Source organism: Cnephaeus nilssonii (genome assembly GCF_951640355.1).
Source record: "Cnephaeus nilssonii genome assembly, chromosome: 19".
Classification (NCBI taxonomy): domain Eukaryota; kingdom Metazoa; phylum Chordata; class Mammalia; order Chiroptera; family Vespertilionidae; genus Cnephaeus; species Cnephaeus nilssonii.
The window spans coordinates 14,094,977-14,115,891 of NC_137090.1; the positions used below are offsets into that span (position 1 = coordinate 14,094,977).

Genomic DNA, 20,915 nt, shown 5'->3' on the forward strand with positions numbered 1-20,915 from the left:
CCTAATCAGAGTCATAGAAAGCTCTCTCTTTACATAGGCAGGGGGGTTGGAGGGCTGTCTCATCCATGGTCTTCTAGGTCAGTAGGAACGGCACGATATTTGCCCCATTTTATAGGCTAGTAAACTGACTCTCAGCCACTAGTGACTGGAATCAGGCAAAACTCTCTTTGACCCCCACAACCTCGGGTGATGGGTATCAGCCTGAGGTTGGCCCACCAGAATCCAAGCAGCAAGTGGCTGTGGAGGATGGACACGGGGCTACCCAGCGATGCCCTCAGGGGTCAACCCTCATTCAACAATCAGTCCGTGACATTCCTAACACGGTCAGAGCCAAGCGGGTGGAATCGTCAGTCTCTGCCTCCGCCGGCTTTTCCACATCAAGGCTGCTCTCGAAATTCATTCTTGGGATGGTCGAGGGGCGGGAAGAAACCCTGGACAGTGGCTTGGATAAGCGGATGCCCACAGGAAAAAAACAGGTTTGAAAACGGGTTTGATGTCTCGTTGCTGCAATTGGTGATGAATCCAGTCCCAGGGACGACAGAGACGGGCCGTGCCCCCCACCACCCCCCACCCCCGGATCTCAGTTCCGTGCCGATGACTGCCGGTCGGTGTAATCCGTGCAGCCTCGGAGACTGCCTCGAACCAGCCAGCCAGCAGTTACGGGAAGTGCGCAAGCGCACTGCTGGCAGCGCCGGTCCTTTGTTACTTAGGAAACAGCCAATCAGCGACCCGGGCGTTGACCAATGGGAAGCGCGGATGGACCGACCCGGCTGATTTGAAAGCGCGGCGCGGGCGGTGGTTTCCTTGCGGGGAAGGGGAGAGTGTGGGGCGCTTTGTCCGGTGGCCCCGGCCTCCGGTTTGCGGCCGAGGGACCCGGTAGCGAGCGGCAACACCAGCGGCAGGGAACCGACGAAGGGTAAGCGCTCCCGCGGCCCCCTGCGCTCAGGTCTGGGACGCTCAGCCCCAGATGCCGACGGCGGCAGCCCCAGCCCGCCCTCTTTAGAGCGAGATGCTAAGGTGCAGCGTGGAGACCAAGCAGGGTCTGTGTGGTCTCCAGGGAACTTGGGCAGGGTCGGTGCAGGGAGCATGGCGCTTCCTTACACATCTGCGCAGGAGATCGCGACTCCTCTGCTCAGTTTGTACGGGACCTCGATGTGTCCGCACATCTGCACGGGGCCCGGCCCTCTGTGCATCCGCTCTGTGAAAGGTCCTCCTGCTCGGGTGCGAGAAAGAATTGGGTCTTCCTGGACACTAGATCTGGAGACCTGGGACCCCCTGCGCCTCGGTGTGGAGCAGCTAACACTCTCTGCACAAGTCTTTGCGGGAGAACTGATTGCAGAGCTTTGCCCGTGGCCGTAACTTAATGAGTTACTTAGTTATAGAGGTCAAGTTTGAGTGAAGGAATGGATGAAAGAACATCTGTATGGTAGAAGACCATGCTTTCTGCTACTGCTTCTAGGATGCCTTCCCTTAGCGTTGACTCTTTAAGGCAGTAAAGTAACTTGGAAAAGATAAAACCTGGTCTCGGCCACGGAAACAGGAAGACGATACTTTGGCATCGCGGGAAAATGTTGTTTGTCATGTTAATCCTGATAAGAATGGCTAACGTTTTTTAGCACTTTTTTAGCATGTTTGAATGAACTTAGTTAATTCTCACAACAACTCTATTGGATAGATACGAATATTATTTACATTTTACAGATTGGGAAACAGAGAAGTTGAGCCTAGCTCAGAGGAGAAAGTCTACAACATTTTTCTGAATGAGCTTCTCCTCCGTGTTACACTGTTTTCTCCAATCTTGTCCCAATTCTATTTTCTCTGCCTCACCACACCCCATGTTTCAACTACCAATGTATCCAGTCCTTCTCTACCTGTTTCATTATTGAATGAAGGTATCTCAATTTGTTGGTCTTTATATTATCCAACCCAGCTCCATTTATACCTTTTTCAAAAAGAGTATACAAGTGGCATACTTAAAGGTATTCATAAAAATGGCCTCTATCTGGCCACAAAACAAGTCTAAACAATTATCAGAGTTCAAATCATATTCTCTTTCCACAAGCAATTAGTTAAAACAGTGGTCGGCAAACTCATTAATCAACAGTACAACGATTGAAATTTCTTTTGAGAGCCAAATTTTTTAAACTTAAACTTCTTCTAATGCCACTTCAAAATAGACTCGCCCAGGCCGTGGTATTTTGTGGAAGAGCCACACTCAAGGGGCCAAAGAGCCGCATGTGGCTCGCGAGCCGCAGTTTGCCAACCACGGAGTTAAAAAGACAAAAGAGAAATTAAACCCATATTTTAGATCTTTTTTAAAAACCCACTTAACTCAGTTAAATGGGATATCATAATTGTAATTAAAAGATAATTAGTATGGAACAGTGAAAATACTATTTACAAAACGTGTGGGATGCAGTTAAAGCAATGTTTCTAAGGTAATTTATAGTCTTAAGTGTTTACATTTCAACTTTTCTTAAAAGCTGAAAGTTAGTGAGGCAAATACACAACTTTAATAAGATAGAACAATATAATAAATGTGTAGGAAATAAAAAGGAGTTAAGAGCAGAAATTAATGAAGTAGAATTTTATTACATAATAGAGGTTTAACTTAGCCAAAATCTGCAATTTTAAAAAGACTAATAAAAAAAGCCAAACCTCTAGCAATAAAGAATCAAAGAAAAATGTTCTTAAGCATGAAAATAAAGACATAACTTCAGTTACTGAGAAATTAAAAGAGAAAGAGAGAACAAGTTTAATGGAATACCCTTTTTAACAATGCTTTTGGATGGTTTTCTAGGGAAAAAAAACAACTTACCAAAATTGATTTAAGAAGCTCTGAAAATGTTGAACAAACTTGGGGCCATTGAGGAAATTAAATTAGTTTAAAATGTACTAACATCAAAGACAACAGCCGGCCCATGTGGCTCAGTGGTTGAGCGTTGACCTATGAACCAGATCACAGTTCGATTCCCGGTCAGGGTACATACCTGGGTTGTGGGCTCGATCCCCAGTATGGGGTGTGCAAGAGGCAGCTGATCAATGACTCTCTCTAATAATTGATGTTTCTATCTCTTTCTCTCTCTCTCTTCCTCTCGGAAATCAACAACAACAAACCCTCTCACCCTGGCCTGTTTTTCTCAGTGGTTAGAGCATTGGCCTGTGCACTGGAGGGTCTTGGGTTTGATTCTGGTCAAGGGCACATATTTGGGTTGTAGGTTCAATTCCCTGCCCCAGTCGGGGTACGTGTGGGAGGCAACCAAATGATGTGTCTCTCTCACATCTGTTTCTCTCTCTTCTTCCTCTCTCCCCTTCTCCCCCTCCCACACTCTCTAAAAATCAATGAAAAAAAAATCCTTGGGTTAGAATTAACAGAAAACAAACAAACAAAAAAGCCACCTACCAAACTCAACCAGAAATTTACAAGCAGTTAGAAGAAATTATTCTAATCTTATACAAACTACCCCCCCAAAATAAAAACCAAGAAAACATTTCCAGTCTATTTTGTGATACTAAAAATAAGACAAAGAAAATGATAAGCCAATCTCTTTTATAAATGTAGTTGTAAAAAAGTCTTAAATATTAACAATCAGAAGCCAGCAATGTGTATTAAAAATACATTATGACCAAATTGGGTTTATCCCAGGAATATGAGAATGGTTTAACATTAGAAAATCTATTAATACAATTTACATAACTATAGATTAAGGAGAAAACATATTCTATTAGGCACAGAAATAGAATTCAATAAAATTCAACACCCATTCATGATTTTCTTTTTTAATTTGGCAAACTAGAAATAGAGGTAAATTTTCTTAAACCAACAACAAGTGGAATAATAGGAGCATTCCTTATAAAATCAGCAAAGAGACAAGATTGTTCACTCTTGTTGCCTCTATTCAATAGTGTAGCAGAGATCCTCGCCATAACTATAAGACAAGAGAAATAAATAAAAATAAAATTAGGAACAAGCAAAATTGTCATCAGTTACGCCTTATGATTGCTTATTAAACACACACACACAAGAACACAGCTCTTCTCCTCACAGCCGGCCATAGAAAGAACCAGTGGTCTTTGGACGTTGCTCTGTAGGTACCAGGGTGAGAGGAGGCAGAAGCCACAAAAGCACAGCTACAGGGCAGAATGGTCTGGTACAGAGTATTGATTGCCTCTGCTGACAGTCTGAACAAGGTCAAGTTCTGACCTTGCTATTTTTCATCCATGTGACAAATTCCTTACTGAGCCTATGTTTTCTTTGTGGCGTTGGGATGTGACTACAGAATGCGAGTGTTGTGACAGTTAAATGACACCCTTTGTAAGGCATTTAGCATAGGGCCTGATACATAGTAAGCACTCCGTAAATGTTAGCTGTAATAGTAATTACTTTTAGACTTTTGGATTCAGATTGTGCCCTTCTCTGGCCTTTATTCACCCACAGGATAGGTATTCTACAGCCTTCACTGCATGCTGGGTCTGGTGCCTAGGCATCTGGGGTGCACAGATCGTATCAGAAGAGGGTTCTGCTCCTTTGGAGCTTAAGGACAAGAAACGCAAGTGTGTGCGAGTTGTGAAGGAGCAATGAAGGGGACCACAGCAATCGCTATAAAAATAGAATATCCAAGGGCTAGGCACCGCCTGCCTTCCCAGCTCTCCATGTCCGCAGGCGGATCCCCTCAAGTCCTCAAGGGGCTTCTGAGGAGTTTGGTCTTGTTCCGCCCGTCCCTTTGAGAGGCGGGGGCAGAGGAAGCTATCCTGAAAACAACTGAATCTTGGCTTCCCATTCCCAGCTCGGCAGTGAACTAGCCTCTGGGTTTTAATGAGCTGCCCTGGGTTAGAAACAGGACGTGACTGCGGCTGGCTCAGAACCCTGAAGATCTTATTAAAGAATCATCTCCCTCGTACTTTGGGCTGAGATGCTCTTTCCAACTGAGGATCAAAGCAAACTTGACAAACGTTCTCTCATTAATCTCCCCCATCCCCCTGGGGCGGGAGCAGATCTGTAGCTGTTCTCTCTGGCTCTCAAAGCGGGGGAGCGCCGATGGGATGTGGCTGGTGGAAAGACCTCCCAGCAGGCAGGTGCAGAGCACAGGGCCAGGACCCTGGTGTCCTAGCTGCAGCCATGCCCAGTGTCACCCCCACCCCCAGCCCGCGCCCCTAGCGCTGTTTCAGAAAGAAGGAAAACATCTCATTAGGCAAACAGCCTGCCTCACTGGCCCTCAGGAAGCCGAGAGGAGAGAACTGTAAAGGTTACACGCTCTCCGCTGCCAGTGCCCTTTTTAATTTCCTGCTTAGAATGTTCGGCTGCTCTGTCGCTCCTCCTCAGCTGAAACCCTCCCCGTGGGGAGCTGGGACTGCCATTAAGGCGGCCAACGCAGACCCAGACGGTGGGGCCAAGCGCCCTCTGCCTTCTCCTCCCTGGGTGAAAGGGGATTAGGGGGATGGAGATGCGAGGATGGGAGACAGGAACTCTCTCTGAGTGTTGAAAATTAGGTGCCGTCCATATAGCTGGAAGTGTTTGCATAATACATTATGCTAGTTACATAAAAGAGATTGTAATTATTACAAAACATAAGGGACTATTACCACAATGTGACCAGGGAAGCATAATATATAATAGCATTCATTGTAAGGCTGTATGCAGACTCTGCAGTCGAGACTGCCTGGGTTGGAACAAGGCTTCATTACTAGATTGGGATCTTGGGCAAGTTGCTTAACCCCCTCAGTCTCAATTTGCTCATTGAAAAATGAGTATAAGAATAGTGGGGGGGGGGGGGGGGGAGGAGCGGGGAGCAAAAAAAAAAAAAATAGTACCTGTTTGTGGGATTGATATGGAGATGGAAGGAGATTCTACTCGTAAGTTGCTTAAACAGTCCCTCATCTAGTGGGTAGGCAGTTGCAGTCCAATTGCTGGAACAAGAAAAAAATTATACACATGTAAAAAGATTATTATTGGCCAGGCCAGTGTGGATCAGTGGTTGAGCGATGACCCATAAACCCAGGAGGTCACAGTTCAATTCCTGGTCAGGGTACATGCCGGGGTTGCAGGCTCAATCCCCAGTAGGGGCTGTGCAGAAGGCAGCCGATCAATGATTCTCATCATTGATGTTTCTATCTCCTCCCTTCATATATGTATATGAAAAAAAAAATATGTTATTATTAGCTGATATCTTGTTTTGTATAGGGAGAAATTAAGAAGTTTGGAGGGCGACAGGAGTTTCAAATCAGCTCAATTCTGCCTCATTCTCCCCCCCCCCCACCCTTCCCACAAAAAAACCAAAAAAACAAAAAACAAAAACATGAGTTCTTTGCTGTAGTATTAGGTAGAAATTCCAGTTTTCTTTCCTGAATGACCTTGGTCCTGTCAGCGGAACCTGGAAAAGCACTCATCTGTTCATATTCCCCAGGAACAGCCCCTTACTCCTGTTAACATATCCCTAGAGTTGGGTTGAACTTTTCCAGGATATCTGTGACTCCTGCAATGCAAAAATTCCTTCTCTACCCTTGGTAGGCTGGCTTGAAGGAGAAATGAGAAAAACAAGGAGAGAGGTCCGAGGGGAATACGCGAGGGAATAAGCAAATAAGTGTTTGGAATTATTGCCAGGTCAACATTAGGAAATCTGTTCATGTCACCCTCTACATTAACAAATTGAAGGAGAAACACTGTGATCATCTCAGCTAGTGCCAAAAAAGCATCTGATAAAATTTAACACCCATTCCTAATGGACAGTGAAGGGTGGGGAACTAAATATAGAAGAGCTAAAAATAGAAAATCACTGTCATTATTTGCAAACTATACCATCATTTAATTGAAAAACCTAAGAGAATCAATGACAGTCTATTAGAACTAATAAGGGAGTTCAGTAATGTGGCCAGATACAAGATCTGCATACTGAAATTGGTTGCTTTCCTATATTCTGGCAAAATGAATTAGAAAATGCAATTTTTAAAAGAGCCTATTCACAATATAATAAAGACTATACAATAACTGGTAATAAGCCTGTCAAGAAATACACAAAACTCAAATGAAGAAAACTATAAAATTTTACTGAGGATTATAAAGTTGTGAATAATGAAAAGAGATACTATGTTCCTAGATGGGAAGACTTAATATTATGAAGATGCCAATTCTCTTCATATTAACCTATAAATTCAAAGTACTCCAATTAAAGTCTTAGCAGGATTTTTCATAGAATTCTATAAGCTGATTCTAAAATTATATGGCAGACAAGATGCTTAAGAATAGCCAAGAAAAAGAACAATGAGGTGAGATATTATAGAACCACAATAATTACAACAGTGAGTTACTGGGAAAGGAATAGACGCATCAGCAGAACAGGATGGAGAGTCCACAAACAAATTCATGTTCATAGGAGAATTTAGTTATGTTAAATGTGGCACTTGAAATTGGTAGAGAAAGAATGCCCTATTTAGCCCTGGCAGGGTAGCTCAGTTGGTTAGAGAATTGTCCTGATACACCAAGGTTGCGAGTTCAATTTCTGGTCAGGGCACATACAAGAATCAACCAATGAATGTATAAATTAGTGGAGTGGCAGGTCGATGTCTCTCTCTCTCTCATAAATCCAACTTCATAAATACCTAAATTTTAAAAATAAAATGTATTAGATAGAAATATAATAGAAGTATTTATTACCTTGGGGAAGGAATGTCTTCTTAAATATGACAAAATCATAAAAGAAAATTTGACACATTAGACGATTTAAAAGTTTAAAGCTTCAGCATGGTCAGGGTAGGGTTTTTTCTAAGAATGCATGGTTGGTTTGATACCAGGAATACTATCAAGTAATTTACTACTTCAACAAAATAAAGGAGAAGAGACATGTTAGGAGATGCTGAGAGAGCATTGGGTAAAATTTTAGACCTTTCTAATAACCACTCTAAGTAAAATAAGAATAGAAAAAATTACTACTATGATAATGACTATATATCCAAAAATAATTTCTAAGTAGTGAAACACTAAAGCCATTTCCCTGAAAATAAAAAACAAGACAGAGATGCTCATTGTCATCATTATTATTCAACATTGTTGTGGAAGTTCTAGGGATTGCAGTAGACAGGAAATAAAATATTTGGTATAAATATAGAGAAAAAAGGTTAAAAAAATATTTTCTTTTCTGATATATAATTGCATACTCTGAAAAACCCAATAAACCCTAATTAAAAAAAACACACACAAGTGGAATTAATAAGAGAGTTTGAGGATGGTAGTTATAAGGCAGATGTATAAAAATCAATCGTGTTTCTCCATACTAGCAATTGCCACCTGGAAATAGAGATGGGGGAAGCTGTTCCATTCATAAGAGTGATTAAGTCCATAAAGTTCTCGGGAATTACATTAAAAGGGCAATTACAGAGCTATCTGAAGAGAAAGAAAACGATAAAATCTTATTGAGGGACATAAAAAAATATCTGAACAAATAGAAAGGCAAGAGCCATGTTTTTGCATGAAAAGGTTTAATATAAATATGTAAATGTAGTACCATTCCAGCTTTAATTCCAATAAGGTGTTTTTGTGTTTTTTTTTGTTGTGGGGGGAGGAGTGGGATGTGTTCTGGGTTGGGGATGGAATTGATAACATGTTCTTATAGTCAAATAGAACAATAAATGTCTGACTATAGCCAAGAAAATCATGAAAAAGAAAGACTAGTGGAGGGGGAGGGTGGTCTTGCCTTACTAGAGGAAAAGCATACTGTAAAAGAATGGGATGGAAACGGTGTGGTGTTAGCACAAGAACAGACAGATTAGTGGAGCATTGCGAAAGCCCAGCGATAGGCCTCTGAAAAAAACAGTCATTTGGATATGACAAACATGGTGTCTCAAGTGGGAAAGAGATATTAATAATTGGTGCTGGCACCAATATTCTTATTCTCCGGAGGTATAAAACAGAGATCAGCTGTCGGGGTGGGGGTGAAGGAGGCCTTGAATGCTGGACCGAGGGGGCACGTCTCCCTTCCTGGTCATGTCCTCTGTAGCCTGGGGTCGGGTTGGTCCTCATATCCATTGTGTCCCTGCCCAGGTGTTGCCATGGTGATGGCCGTGGAGGACAGCGCGGTGCAGGTTGTGGTTCGGGTTCGACCCCCCACCCCCCGGGAGCTAGAGAGCCAGCGGAGGCCTGTGATTCAGGTGGTGGATGAGCGGGTGCTGGTGTTTGACCCTGAAGAGCCCGACGGGGGCTTCCTTGGCCTGAAATGGGGCAGCGTCCATGAGGGCCCCAAGAAGAAGGGCAAAGACCTGACGTTTGTCTTTGACCGGGTCTTTGGCGAGGCGGCCACCCAGCAGGATGTCTTCCAGCACACCACCCACAGCATCCTGGACAGCTTCCTCCAGGGCTACAACTGCTCCGGTGAGAGTCTGGGCGGGGACGGGGAAGAGTCCTGCTTGGGAGCTGCCTGGCCTCCCTGCTCCCCTCTCAGGGTTTTACGTGCCTCTGACAGGGGTCCCCTCCCCCTCAGCTGGGCACTTGCTGAGGAGGGCTCTGGCCCTTGCATTCTCTGTGGGTCCCCCATTCATCCTTCTCCTGTGTGCGAGGTACTCTCCTGGGCCCTGGGATACAGTAGCAGATCAGACAGACGTGGTTCCTGTCCTCTTGCTACTTACAGGGGGGGGCCGGGGGCAGGGGGAGACACTAATCAAAATCACACTCACAAGTGTGTGGTTATAAACTGAGGTAAGTGATGGAAGGGAGCGAGCCCTGGGCCTTCAGCAGAGGAGAGGGCATCCCCACCATGGAGACCCCTTTGCCCTAGAATCGGCAGACCTATAGGAAAGCCGGGACGTAGATGTGGGGATCCCAAGCTGCAGTGCAAACATGGGGGGTGTGAGTGATTGGGAGCAGGTGGAAGGCAAAGGAAGGGGCTTGGGGAGGGAAGGTGAGCTAGGTGGAAATGCACAGGGGGAGCCGCTAGAGAAGGTGGGTCTGGCCCTGCCACCACCCTCCTCCCCACTCTGTCCCCTGCAGTGTTCGCCTATGGGGCCACGGGGGCCGGGAAGACACACACCATGCTGGGAAGAGAGGGGGACCCCGGCATCATGTACCTGACCACCATGGAACTGTACAGGCGGCTGGAGGCCCGCCAGGAGGAGAAGCGATTCGAGGTGCTCATCAGCTACCAGGAGGTAGGGCTGTCGGCTCCCTGGGACTGGGCGGCCCCTCCCTCGTCCTCACAACCACCTCAAGAGGGAGTGGAGTGGGGGAGACGGTGGGAGGAAGTGGGCAGATGGGGGCCCAGTGAGAGCCCAGAGGACAGAAACAGCTCAGAGAGAGACTACGTGTGAACTAAACCTGCTGTCACTTAACGCCATCCCATCCCGCAGAATGCCGCTCCCCTCTGGTGTGTGGTCATGTTTCCCCTGCCCAGAAGCTCAGCCCTCCCTCCCAGCCCCTAGGGGACAGGTTTCCGGAGGGGCCCTGTCCCTCAGGTCTCTCCCTTGCTTCCTTTCTCCTCAGGTGTACAATGAGCAGATCCACGACCTCCTGGAGCCCAAGGGACCCCTTGCCATCCGTGAAGATCCCGACAAGGGGGTGGTGGTACAAGGACTTTCCTTCCACCAGGTGTGACCTTGGGCTCGGGTGGCGCGAGCAGTCCCACTGGTCCTGCAAAGTTCCCTCACCAGGCAGTTTGGGTCTGCCCCGTATCCCATGGCGGTGCTGGTGACTGGGGTTCTGAAGATCCGCCCTCCTGCTGGGGGAAACCACAGCTCCCTTCCCGGTCATCTCCTCTGTAGCCAACCTCAGCTGAGCAGCTGCTGGAGATGCTGACCAGGGGGAACCGGAACCGCACACAGCACCCCACTGACGCCAACGCTACTTCCTCCCGCTCCCATGCCATCTTCCAGGTGAGAGGGGTCATGGGTCGGAGCCTGAAGGCGGGGCTCCTGAGGCCCAGCTCCCCCCTCACCCCTGCCCTCTGCCCCCAGATCTTCGTGAAGCAGCAGGACCGGGTTCCAGGTCTGACGCAGGCCCTTCAGGTGGCCAAGATGAGCCTGATTGACCTGGCTGGCTCGGAGCGGGCGTCCAGCACCCACGCGAAGGGGGAGCGGCTGCGGGAGGGCGCCAACATCAACCGCTCCCTGCTGGCCCTCATCAACGTCCTCAATGCCCTGGCCGATGCAAAGGTAAGGCTGCACAGACCCAGGCTTCCCCACAGGACAGCCACTGGGTGCCCCAAAGCCAAGGGTTCCTCCCTTCAGCCCTGGGGCCAGAGGCTGCCAGGGCCCAGCCTGGGTCTGCCTGGTCCAGCCACCTCACCCCAGGCCCGCTCGCTGCCCCTCAGGGTCGCAAGTCTCATGTGCCCTACCGGGACAGCAAGCTGACCCGACTGCTCAAGGACTCCATCGGGGGCAACTGCCGCACGGTGATGATTGCCGCCGTCAGCCCCTCTAGCCTGACGTATGAGGACACTTACAACACCCTCAAGTATGCCGACCGGGCCAAGGAGATCAAGCTTTCGGTGCGTGCAGCCTGACCTGGGGGGGTCCCCAGGCCGGGAGGAGGAACGGGCAGGACCCACCGGCTTCCTCCGGTGCGTGGAACAAGGATTCCCACCAGGCAGAGGGAAGACATTCCCGAGCCTCTGTCTTCAGGGAAACTGGTAGAAGTGACCCGGTCCCTGTCCTTGGGACGACCTCTGGTGGGGGAGAGGCAGGATGGTCTCCAGGACTTGAAAAAAGAGTAAGATACGGCATTGGACGACTGAGGCAGAATCGTCTCAAGAGGGAGGCAACAGGAGGGCGTGGCTGAGTACTGGCCAGTGATCTTTCTCAGACCTGCTTTTAGCAGCAGAACAACATGAACACCAACACGTAACACAGATAAGGGCAGAGCTGCCCTGGTTTCCCCTGCCGCCTCCAGGGAGCTCTAGCTCGCCCGGGGCTGCCTGGTGAGTGCATGACTCAGGCGGACAGGGGTCTTGGGTTCAAGGGCAACCTCTGCCCCCTGCTGTGGTCTCAGGCAAGCCACTGACCTTCCCAAGTCTGTTTCCCTCGTTGTGAGTGTGAGTCACGGGAATATGAGCGAGGTGCCTGGCACAATGCCTGGCCTTTAGCAGTGGTGGCTTACAGCTACTTTGAGTGAACCAACAGATCTCCCCCCTGTGTCCCCGTCTCAGCTGAAGAGCAATGTGGTCAGCCTGGACTGTCACATCAGCCAGTACGCCTCTGTCTGCCAGCAGCTCCAGGCTGAGGTGAGGAGCCCACCTGAGAGCATGGCTGAGAGGCAGGGCTCCCTGGTGCGGTGGGGCGGGGGGCAGGAGAACGAGAGACCGGAGCATGGGGGTGTGGCCGGGACTCAATGCCAGGGGGAGGGGGCAGTCCCCGCCTCCTTTGCTCACTTGGGACTCTGAGGAACTGGCTGTTTGGGTTCCAGGTGGCCAGTCTGAGGGAGAAGCTTCGAATGTATGAGGCGGGAGCCCAGGCCCCACAACAGGACCTCCCACAGCCCCCCAAATCGGGCCCTCCACAACCACCGTGAGTTCTGTGGCCCATACCTGCCTCATCCTTCAGTTCGGCAGGGAAAGACCCCCTTCTCCAGCTTCTGGAGGGCGCGGACTCCTTGCTTCTGTTCTGACACCTAGAGCTAGGGGTTCCCACCCAGTGCCCAGCACACTGACTGGCACCCAGAATGCTCTGTGTCAAATGGGTAAACGATACCCCAGCCTGTACAGGCAGCGTCTACTATTCAAAAGAAGGTACAGTTAAGAGGGTTGGTGTCATTGTTTCCTAAACCAGAAAACTTCTGGCTCCTTCTGCCCGCCTCAGCTACCGCTCACTTGTTACCCAAGCATCCATCCTTATGGGCTCTGTACCACCTGCCCCCTCCCTGCTTTCCCCACCTGCCCCTGCTTCCCGCCCCTAAACCTCTCATTTCCCCCTTAGCCTTTCCAGCTCCTCCCCACCATCTCATCTTCCCAGCCAGCCCTGCACCCCAGAGCTCCACCCAGGGTCTGCTGTCCTTCAAGAGGAAAGCCTGGGGACAGAGGCCCAGGTGGAGAGGGTCAGGGAAGGGAACTCTTCAGACCAGGAGCAGCCCTCGGAGGACAAAGACAAAGGCCCGGCCAAGGAGGTAGGACTTCGAGCTGGTGGGATATTCGAGGAAATCCCTTTCCGACTCATGGAGTCCCTTCAGGCCCAGGTTCTCTACCTGGAGGGTCACGTGTGAGTCATTGGAGGCTTTCGGGTCCTGTCTGAGGAGAGCTGTTCTGTCGGGTCCTGTGTGTCTGGAAGGAGGGTGTGCTACCATCCGGAGAGCAGGCAGGGAGGGTGGAGACGGGAGGAAGAAAAGGCAGACGAGGCCTGGACATTCCAGGAGCTGCCATCCCCTCTCTCGGAAGGGGAAAGGTTTCAGAAGCTGCGTACATAGGGAGGGAGGTCATCCCGGGCCCGCTGCCGATGGCTTCCTTCCTTCCTCTTCAGGTTCCCGTCCAGGTGTCAGGACCGAGCCTCCGACCGTCACTGCTGGAGTCCCCGGGCCTGACCCAGGAGGCCAACCAAGTCGTGGGCCACCTCTCGCCGCAGAACCTGGAAAGGGACCGTTCTAAGCAGTAGGTATCCTCTTACTCTTCTCTGGAGTCCAGGGAGGGAGACGATGGGGCCCAGCCTCCTGGGGTGGGAGTTGGTGCTAAGGCACAAAAGCTCTGGTTCTGCTCTAGTTAAGAGTCAGATTTTCTCAGCAATGTCCATTATCGGCATTTTTTAAAAATTTAATAAATTTTTATTGATTTCAGAGAGGAAGGGGGAGAGAGAGAGAGAGAGAGAAACATCAATGATGAGAGAGAATCATTGATTGGCTGCCTCCTGCACGCCCCACACTGGGGATCGAGCCTGCAACCCAGGCATGTGCCTTGACCGGGAATCAAACCGTGACCTCCTGGTTCCTAGGTTGATGCTCAGCTACTGAGCCAAGCCAGCTGACCATTATCTGCTTTTAACAACTTGATATTATCACCTATTCTATTTATTTATCCTCTCTCTGTTTACACCTCCACATAGCTGGCAGCCCAACAAAAGGGAAGCAAAACACCGAATTCCATCGGGATAGCTGGCAAGCACCGAGTTAGGGCAGGGCCCCCGGGTTAGTGCTTTGCTTTCCAGTCTGAGGGCCAAGCTGCCCGTCCTCAGCAAGGAGGGAGCTGCCACGAGAAGTCAGGTGGCAGGATGGGGGGTGGCGGGCAGCCTTCCTGAGTCAGGTGTTTCCCATGTCTCCTCAGCCACAGACTGCTGCAGCTGTTTCTTCTCAGAAGTAAATACACACCACCACCCAAAGCCAGCGAGATAGATTTCAGACCATTATTTCTGTGCTTAATAGAGAGGTGCTGCTAATATTTTTTCCCTTGGCCCCCAGAACATAAATCCCCTGCCACTTAGCTCTGCTGCTGCCAGCCCCACTCTGCCCTCCCCAGCATGCTTCATGCTAGGCAATGTATTTAAAGCTCTCAGACAGAAGGGCCCGTTTAATTTTATTTCTTGTTGGGGAGTGTCTGTCTCCAGCTCAGCAAAAATGCTGCAGCCTGAATAATCAGCAGCTTATTATCTGTCTCCTGCTGCTGACTCCCCGGGGCCCAGCAGTGGCTGGGACGCACCGGCGCGACGTCCCCTCGAGCCCAGGGAACAACCGCAGGCTCCCACTTGTAACGCAGGGTCTCTCTGCCTGGTGACCGCCATTGCGAGGAGCCAGGACACCCGGGTTCTCGCTTCTGCCATGCTTTTGGCCTTGTGGCTTCTGACAGGTTGCTTCAGTCGTGGCTGTGATTTGGGGATCATAGCCCTCCTTATCCTCCCCTACTTCTTTGAGCTCAAGTGCTAATAAAATGTGACAGAAGACCCCCAGGGTTAGGGGTTGCAGAACATTCTTGATCGCCTCCGTACGTGGAAAAACCGTTAACAATCAGATCGTCGAAAATAATTTCTCTTTGTCTTTAGACTTTAGGATCTGAGACCACCAGGGTACGGAGTCAATCTTAGATTTTCCAGTTCAGTGGTTTTCAGAATTTTTATTGCTGCAGAGTCCTTCAAATGAAATCTCACGCTGACGTCTAATATGGAGAACGGATAAGGCAGAGTTGCTCCATTTAAAATGTCCTCAGATGGGTTTCTTTCAATCTAATTGGAAAACCCCTGACATAGACCAAGTGTCCATTTGTCAGATGGGGTACTGAGGCGCTTGCCCGGGGCCACACAACTACAGCGAGAGGGATGGGGCCAGACCTGCTCATCTGACATCTAGCCAGTACCTTTCTCCCAAGCACCCACTTTCCTGAGTAGTCTAATCTTTATACTAGTGTGTGTGGCTCAGGCGGATATGGAATGAGTTTCCGCTGTGTCCTTTTTAATTTATATCCTGCCTTCTTTCAAAAAGGCCTGGAGGCTGCTTTAGAAAATGAGCTTGGCTTCCCTGAGCACACACTGAGGGCAGAGGAGGAGGCTCAGAGGTGTCCGGGCAGGTAGGAGATTATGCTACCTGAGGATAAATTATTGGCCATGAATAATCCCCACCGAGATAATTGTGTTTTCTCTTTTATCGTAGGTGTGCCTGACAGAAAGGAAATTTGCTTTATTAGAATCTAAATTTACAACATCAATAATCGCATTACGCTCATAATTTCCCTTAAGTAGCCCCTCAGTGCATGTGAAGTATGCATTGATTCACGCGTACTCTTCCAGCATCCCAGCCATGCAATAGAAAGCACAGACTGAAGGCATTTTTAGGGGTCCTCTCAGCACCCAGATCACACAGCCTATCTTATTTAATCTCCTCGTATCCTAACAAGGTAGATGGCATTATTTCCGCTTTACAGGAAACAATAGTTAGCTAACTTTATAGTGCTCACTCTTGAGTACATATGCCAGGTGTGTGTTTTTGTTGTTGTTGTTGTTTTTATTGATTTGAGAGAGGGAAAGAGAGAGAGAGAAACATCAATGACACGAGAGAATCATTGATTGGCTGCCTCCTGCTTGTTCCACACTGGAAATCGAGCCCACAACCCGGGCATGTGCCCTGACCAGGAATCAAACTGTGACTTCCTGGTTCCTAGGTCGACGCTCAACCACTGAGCCACACCGGCTGGGCACCAAGTAGTCTTTAAACACTCTCTGTATAAAATAATTCATTTCATCTTCCCAACAATCTAATGAGGTGGGTTATCCCCATTTAAAAGAAGTGGAGACTGAGGGTAAGCAGTGATCCCAGCTCAGCAGGTGGGAAGTGTGGAACAGGGGTTTGAGCTGCCAGGCTGGCAGTCTGACTTGAGCCTGGCTCTTCACCGCTACCTTTCATTGCCCTTCCAGTAAAAGAACTTATTCAAGATCACTGCACCTGCTGAGTCCAAGGCCACGTAGCACCCTTTCACCATTTCCCAGGTCACTTGTCGGGAGGCAGGTTTCGGTGGGTGAAGCCTCTCACCATTACCTGTGACCATCTCTGCCAACCCTGGTCTTCAGCAAGGATGTGGCATACGGGAGCCATGGCTGGGGGGTGGGGCAGGCAGCCCACCTGTGCTCCTCCCCACACCCGGAGCAGTGGGGCCAGGTGCGTGGCAGAGAGGACCCTGGCCAGCCGGGTCCGAGTAGGACGGGCATCCCCTTCTCTCTGTTCCAGGTTGGTGCTGAAGGTGCTGTGCCTGGCCCAGCGGCAGTACTCCCTGCTCCAAGCAGCCAACCTCCTGACCCCTGACATGATCGCAGAGTTTGAGACCCTGCAGCAGCTGGTGCTAGAAGAAGAACCTGGAACAGAGGCCTCCAGGACTCCTGGCCCAGCCAGGGAGGCACCTCTGGCTCAGGAGCTGTGCTCAGAGTCAAGTGAGTCTCGCCCCTGCTCTGCCTCTGCCTCTTGGTGCCGTCTCCAAAGCCAGCTGGTGCCGAGGGTGCCAGCTCCAAAGCCAGCTGGTGCCGAGGGTGCCGGCTCCAAAGCCAGCTGGGGCTTCAGGTGCTGGGATAGGACCTCTGGGGTCATAGGGTATGTAGAGAGGCCCCAGGAGTCCTGACAGAGCTGAGGAGTTAGGGACTCCTGCATATCTCCCATGTCTCTCTCCCCAAATTCTAGAAACTTTACTTTCTTCTGCTCAGTCCCTGATCTCCTCTCAACACCCTCCTTCTCTATACCCAGAGCTTCCAAGATACTCTGGCCCTGTGACCCGGACCATGGCAAGGCAACTGAGTGGCCTCGTGCACAGTTTGGGGGCGCCACCTGGGCCTGACGGCGCCTCTGCCCAGGCATCTCTGCAGTCCGTGGAGAAGAAGAGAAGAAGGAGACGGAGCCCCCCAGAGCAGGACAGTCAACCAGCCCCAAGGCTGGGGACCAAGCGCCAGCACCAGTCCTTCCTGCCCTGCCTGCGAAGGGGGTCCCTGCCTGAGACTCAGCCTTCCCTCGGACCCACCACCCCCAAAAAGGGAAGGGTCTCCTCCCCCTGCCACTCCCCTCGCTTCTGCCCAGCCACAGTCATCAAAAGCCGGGTGCCGCTGGGCCCTTCTGCCCTGCAGAACTGCTCCACCCCGGTGGCCCTGCCTGCTCGGAACCTCAACATCACCTTTGATCTCTCCGAGGAGCCCCCCTCAAAGCTGGGTTTCTATGAATGCGCTGGCTGGGAAAATGTGCCCCCGAACCGGCTGGATCAGCCCTTCATCCCCAGGTGAGTCTCCCCTCCTGCGTTCCTCCCAGCCCTCCCAGCAGGGAGCCAGGGGTCAGCGAGGGACAGCGGTGCTGCCTGGAGGAGTGAAACACAGCCCAGCTCTTAGAGCCTGGACGTTTGCTGTCTCTTTCCCTTTGGTCTGACCAGGTCACTCCCCGGGCCCAGCAGGGCAGAGCACACAGTTTCAGGGAGTCTTTGCTACTCTCAGGGGCCCTGCCTTGTCTGTTTATTTCAAGGCTGCCGGCTCTGCTGGTTTGGGGCACGCCATGAGTAGCTACAAAGGGGGCCCCCACCTGGGGAGGGTGAGCAGGGAGCAGGAATTCACGAGGGCAGTCCAGCCCTCTCTGTTCCTCTGCATCGCTTGGGTCCTTTGCCCCGATTGGAGTTCCGTGTGCCCCTGAGAAATACTTCCATCTGCCGCTGCCGCCCCCAGATTTTACCCTCTAGCCTAGCATGTGGAACCAGGAGGGGGATCCCCAGAAAACGTTCTTCAGCGTTTTTCAGAGAAGATGAAGCTCTTACCCGCACCTTCCACCACATGTCAGCGTAGGGCAGTGATGGGCAACCTTTTGAGCTTGGTGTTTCATACTTCGCCAAAAAACTGAGCATAACTCGGGTAGTGTGTCCCTTTGAGGAAAAAACATTATTTCGCGATATTTATAGTTTAAATAACATAAATGTTTCATCCTCGGCATGCGGCCGCCTCAGCTGCCGCGTGTCATCAGAAATGGCACTGACACGCGTGTCAGAGGTTCGCCATCACTGGCGTAGGGGGACAGCAACCAGCTCAGGACAGTCCAAGGGCAAGAACACGTGGCAGACACCTGGACGTCTGAGGCCCAGGGCGGCAGGCCGCCCGCCGCACCCCCACCTCTCCCACAGCCCGAACCACTGCTCAGCAACAAGCTCCAGGCGGGCAGGTGGAAGGGTGAAATCGTTTGAACTCCAGTTCCCTGGACACACCAGAAACTGACACCTGGATGTTCTCCCAGAACAGGCCTGTCACTCAGCTGTCAGCCCAGGCCGAGAGGCGGGGAGAAGAACCCGCCGTTTAGTAGGAAGAAGCCTCAGAGGTCGTCCTGTCCAGCCTCCCCACCCCCCAAGCCGGGGCCGGAGGAAGGAGGTGCTGCAGCCTGTCCTGTTTCCCTCCTGACCTGCCTCCCTTCCTCTTTCCCCGCCCTCAGTGGACCCGTGCCCCTGTTCACCACGAAGGGCCCCAAGCCAGCATCTTCCTTCCCTGAGACCTCAGCCCGCAAGAAGAGGCGCGTTGTGAGGTGAGGTTGGGGAGGTGTTGGGGGAGAGAAGCTTTCACCAGAGCGGTGGGTGCCTGGGCCAGCTGCAGGCCCCCGTGTGCCTGGACCCCTTGGAGCCAGCAGCAGGAGTCCCGTGAGCAGGGCCAGCGGCTGGATCTGACTGAGGCTCCCTTGGCCCCTGCTGTTACGGGGTTATACTAGAGGTGAAGGGTAGCTGCCTTCTTTGGTTCAAGGCCTCAGGCCCCCTCTTCATGAGAGAGGCGTTTAATGTTCACTGGTTAATCCAGGGAATGGACTACTCAGCCCCTCACCTCTGCTCCCCTCCCAAACCCCACAAAGCTCCCCGCCCCCACCCCTCTCACACCCTCAGATCTGGCCTGGGAAGTACTTGCTGGTGCTCAAGGCTTGGTGTCCAGGTCCACCCACCCATCCCCACCTGTAGTCCAGGGGCACAGCTGTGACCTTCCTACCTTCCCTCCTTCCTTCCTGCCCTCAGTTCCTCCATCTCCCGCCGCAGCCGCATCGCCCGCCTCCCCAGCAGCACCTTGAAGAGGCTCGCGGAGTCCCTCACTGCCCCAGGTGACTAGCATTGGGAACAGATGGTCTCAGCCACCGTGACAGATGGAAACAGGAAGTAGGAAGTGACAAGGTGGGCAGAGACCCGAGGACCTGGGAGTACTTCCGAGCATCGCAGGAATCCTGATGAGAGATGGGAGAGGGATGGAAGAGAACAGTGGGACCGAGCCTTACTTGTCTCCTTCCTCCCTGCCTCCCCCACCCACTGGCCTGCAGAGCCCCCTCCAGTCCCCACAGCCCTGACAACCTTCGGAGCCAGAGGGAACTGATGAGGGTTAGGGAAGTGCTGTCAGCCGGGAGATGCATTGCCAAGGTGTCCTGACCGCTGTCCCCTCTTGGATCCTGGAGCAGCCTGCACCAGGAGCCCTGACCTGCCTTCCTCAGCTTGGAGCAATTAATGCCAACACCCTCTTCCTTGACTAACACTCCTCTCCTAGTCATTCATTCTGCTACTCACGCTTTTATTAATCTCTTGTTATATTCAGCTTCTCAGCATGTATATATACATTTGTGAGTGTTAATGTGTTGCTATTTTAAAGGTGCTACCATCGTCGTCGTCATCCCCTCAGTTTATAACACCCTCCCCGCAGGCAGGTGGCTGAAGGGCTTTGTTCCCTGTCCCCCAGTCTAACACAGGGTTCTGTCTAATGATGGCAGTGGAGGAGGGATGACGAGGAGGAGGGGGCCTGGTGGGGAGCCCCAGCTTGGCTCTTCCTGGTTTTGAGGGAGGGACATCTTCAGCCCCATCCCCCCAGCCTGGAGCAAAAGCCACAGTCCTGGTGACAATGCAGAAGATTGGTGGTGCCTTGATTTCCAAATGAAGACAGCTTCGTAGTTTTTATCCTTATTGTGAACAGGCTACACACTCAGTGTAAACAGAAGTGTGAAGGAGAAAGGGAGCCCTGGCCCAGTGGCTCAGGTGGTTGGAGTGTCGTCCTGTAGAGGGCACATACCTAGAGTGTGGGTTTGATCCCCAGTTGGGGCGTGTACGAGAGGCAGCCAATCGATGTTTCACTCTTCCTTACTCTCTCTCTAAAAACGAATTTTTAAAAAAAAGAAGAAGAAAGGGTGGGAGCGGCCAGGGAGATGACAATGGGGGGAGGCGGGGAGAAAGATTCATGTAATATTTTTAACTATAAAGAATTTAAATTTGAGAAACCAAGATGGCGGCATAGGTTAAACACCTAACCTACAGCCTGGCACAACAATTTCAAAACTACAACTAAAAGTCAAAACGGACATCATCCAGAACCACAGGAAAGCTGGCGGACTGAAATGCCCACAACTAGAAGCAAAGAGAAAACCACAAGGAAAATCAGAGAAGCCGTAAAAGCCTGAGGTATGGAGACACGGGCGGAGACACAAGCACGCGCGCGTGCGGGGAGGACGGAGCCGGAGAGGAAGGGGCAGCTGACGGCATGGCCGGCGTTCTCTAGCGGGAAGGAGA

At 50.9% G+C, this 20,915-nt stretch overlaps 1 protein-coding gene across 4 annotated transcripts; it reads left to right on the top strand.

Moving 5' to 3' along the window:
* Positions 1–760: 760 nt before the first annotated feature.
* On the top strand, positions 761–20,251 carry KIF18B (kinesin family member 18B). 4 transcript variants are annotated; one of them, XM_079797158.1, is made up of 15 exons: positions 761–916; positions 9,035–9,361; positions 9,977–10,134; positions 10,466–10,570; positions 10,744–10,854; positions 10,936–11,133; positions 11,292–11,468; positions 12,126–12,200; positions 12,383–12,483; positions 12,892–13,078; positions 13,429–13,556; positions 16,610–16,809; positions 17,117–17,639; positions 18,632–18,913; positions 19,389–20,249. In XM_079797158.1, exons 2-15 carry the CDS (start codon positions 9,043–9,045, stop codon positions 19,477–19,479), a joined length of 2,655 nt encoding a protein of 884 aa, XP_079653284.1. In that variant the 5' UTR covers positions 761–916; positions 9,035–9,042; the 3' UTR covers positions 19,480–20,249. The 4 variants fall into 4 exon arrangements, with proteins under 4 accessions (XP_079653284.1, XP_079653286.1, XP_079653283.1 ...); XM_079797160.1 differs by having other exon boundaries at positions 18,824–18,913; positions 19,389–20,242; XM_079797157.1 differs by having other exon boundaries at positions 10,744–11,133; positions 19,389–20,251.
* The last annotated feature ends 664 nt before the right edge of the window (positions 20,252–20,915 follow it).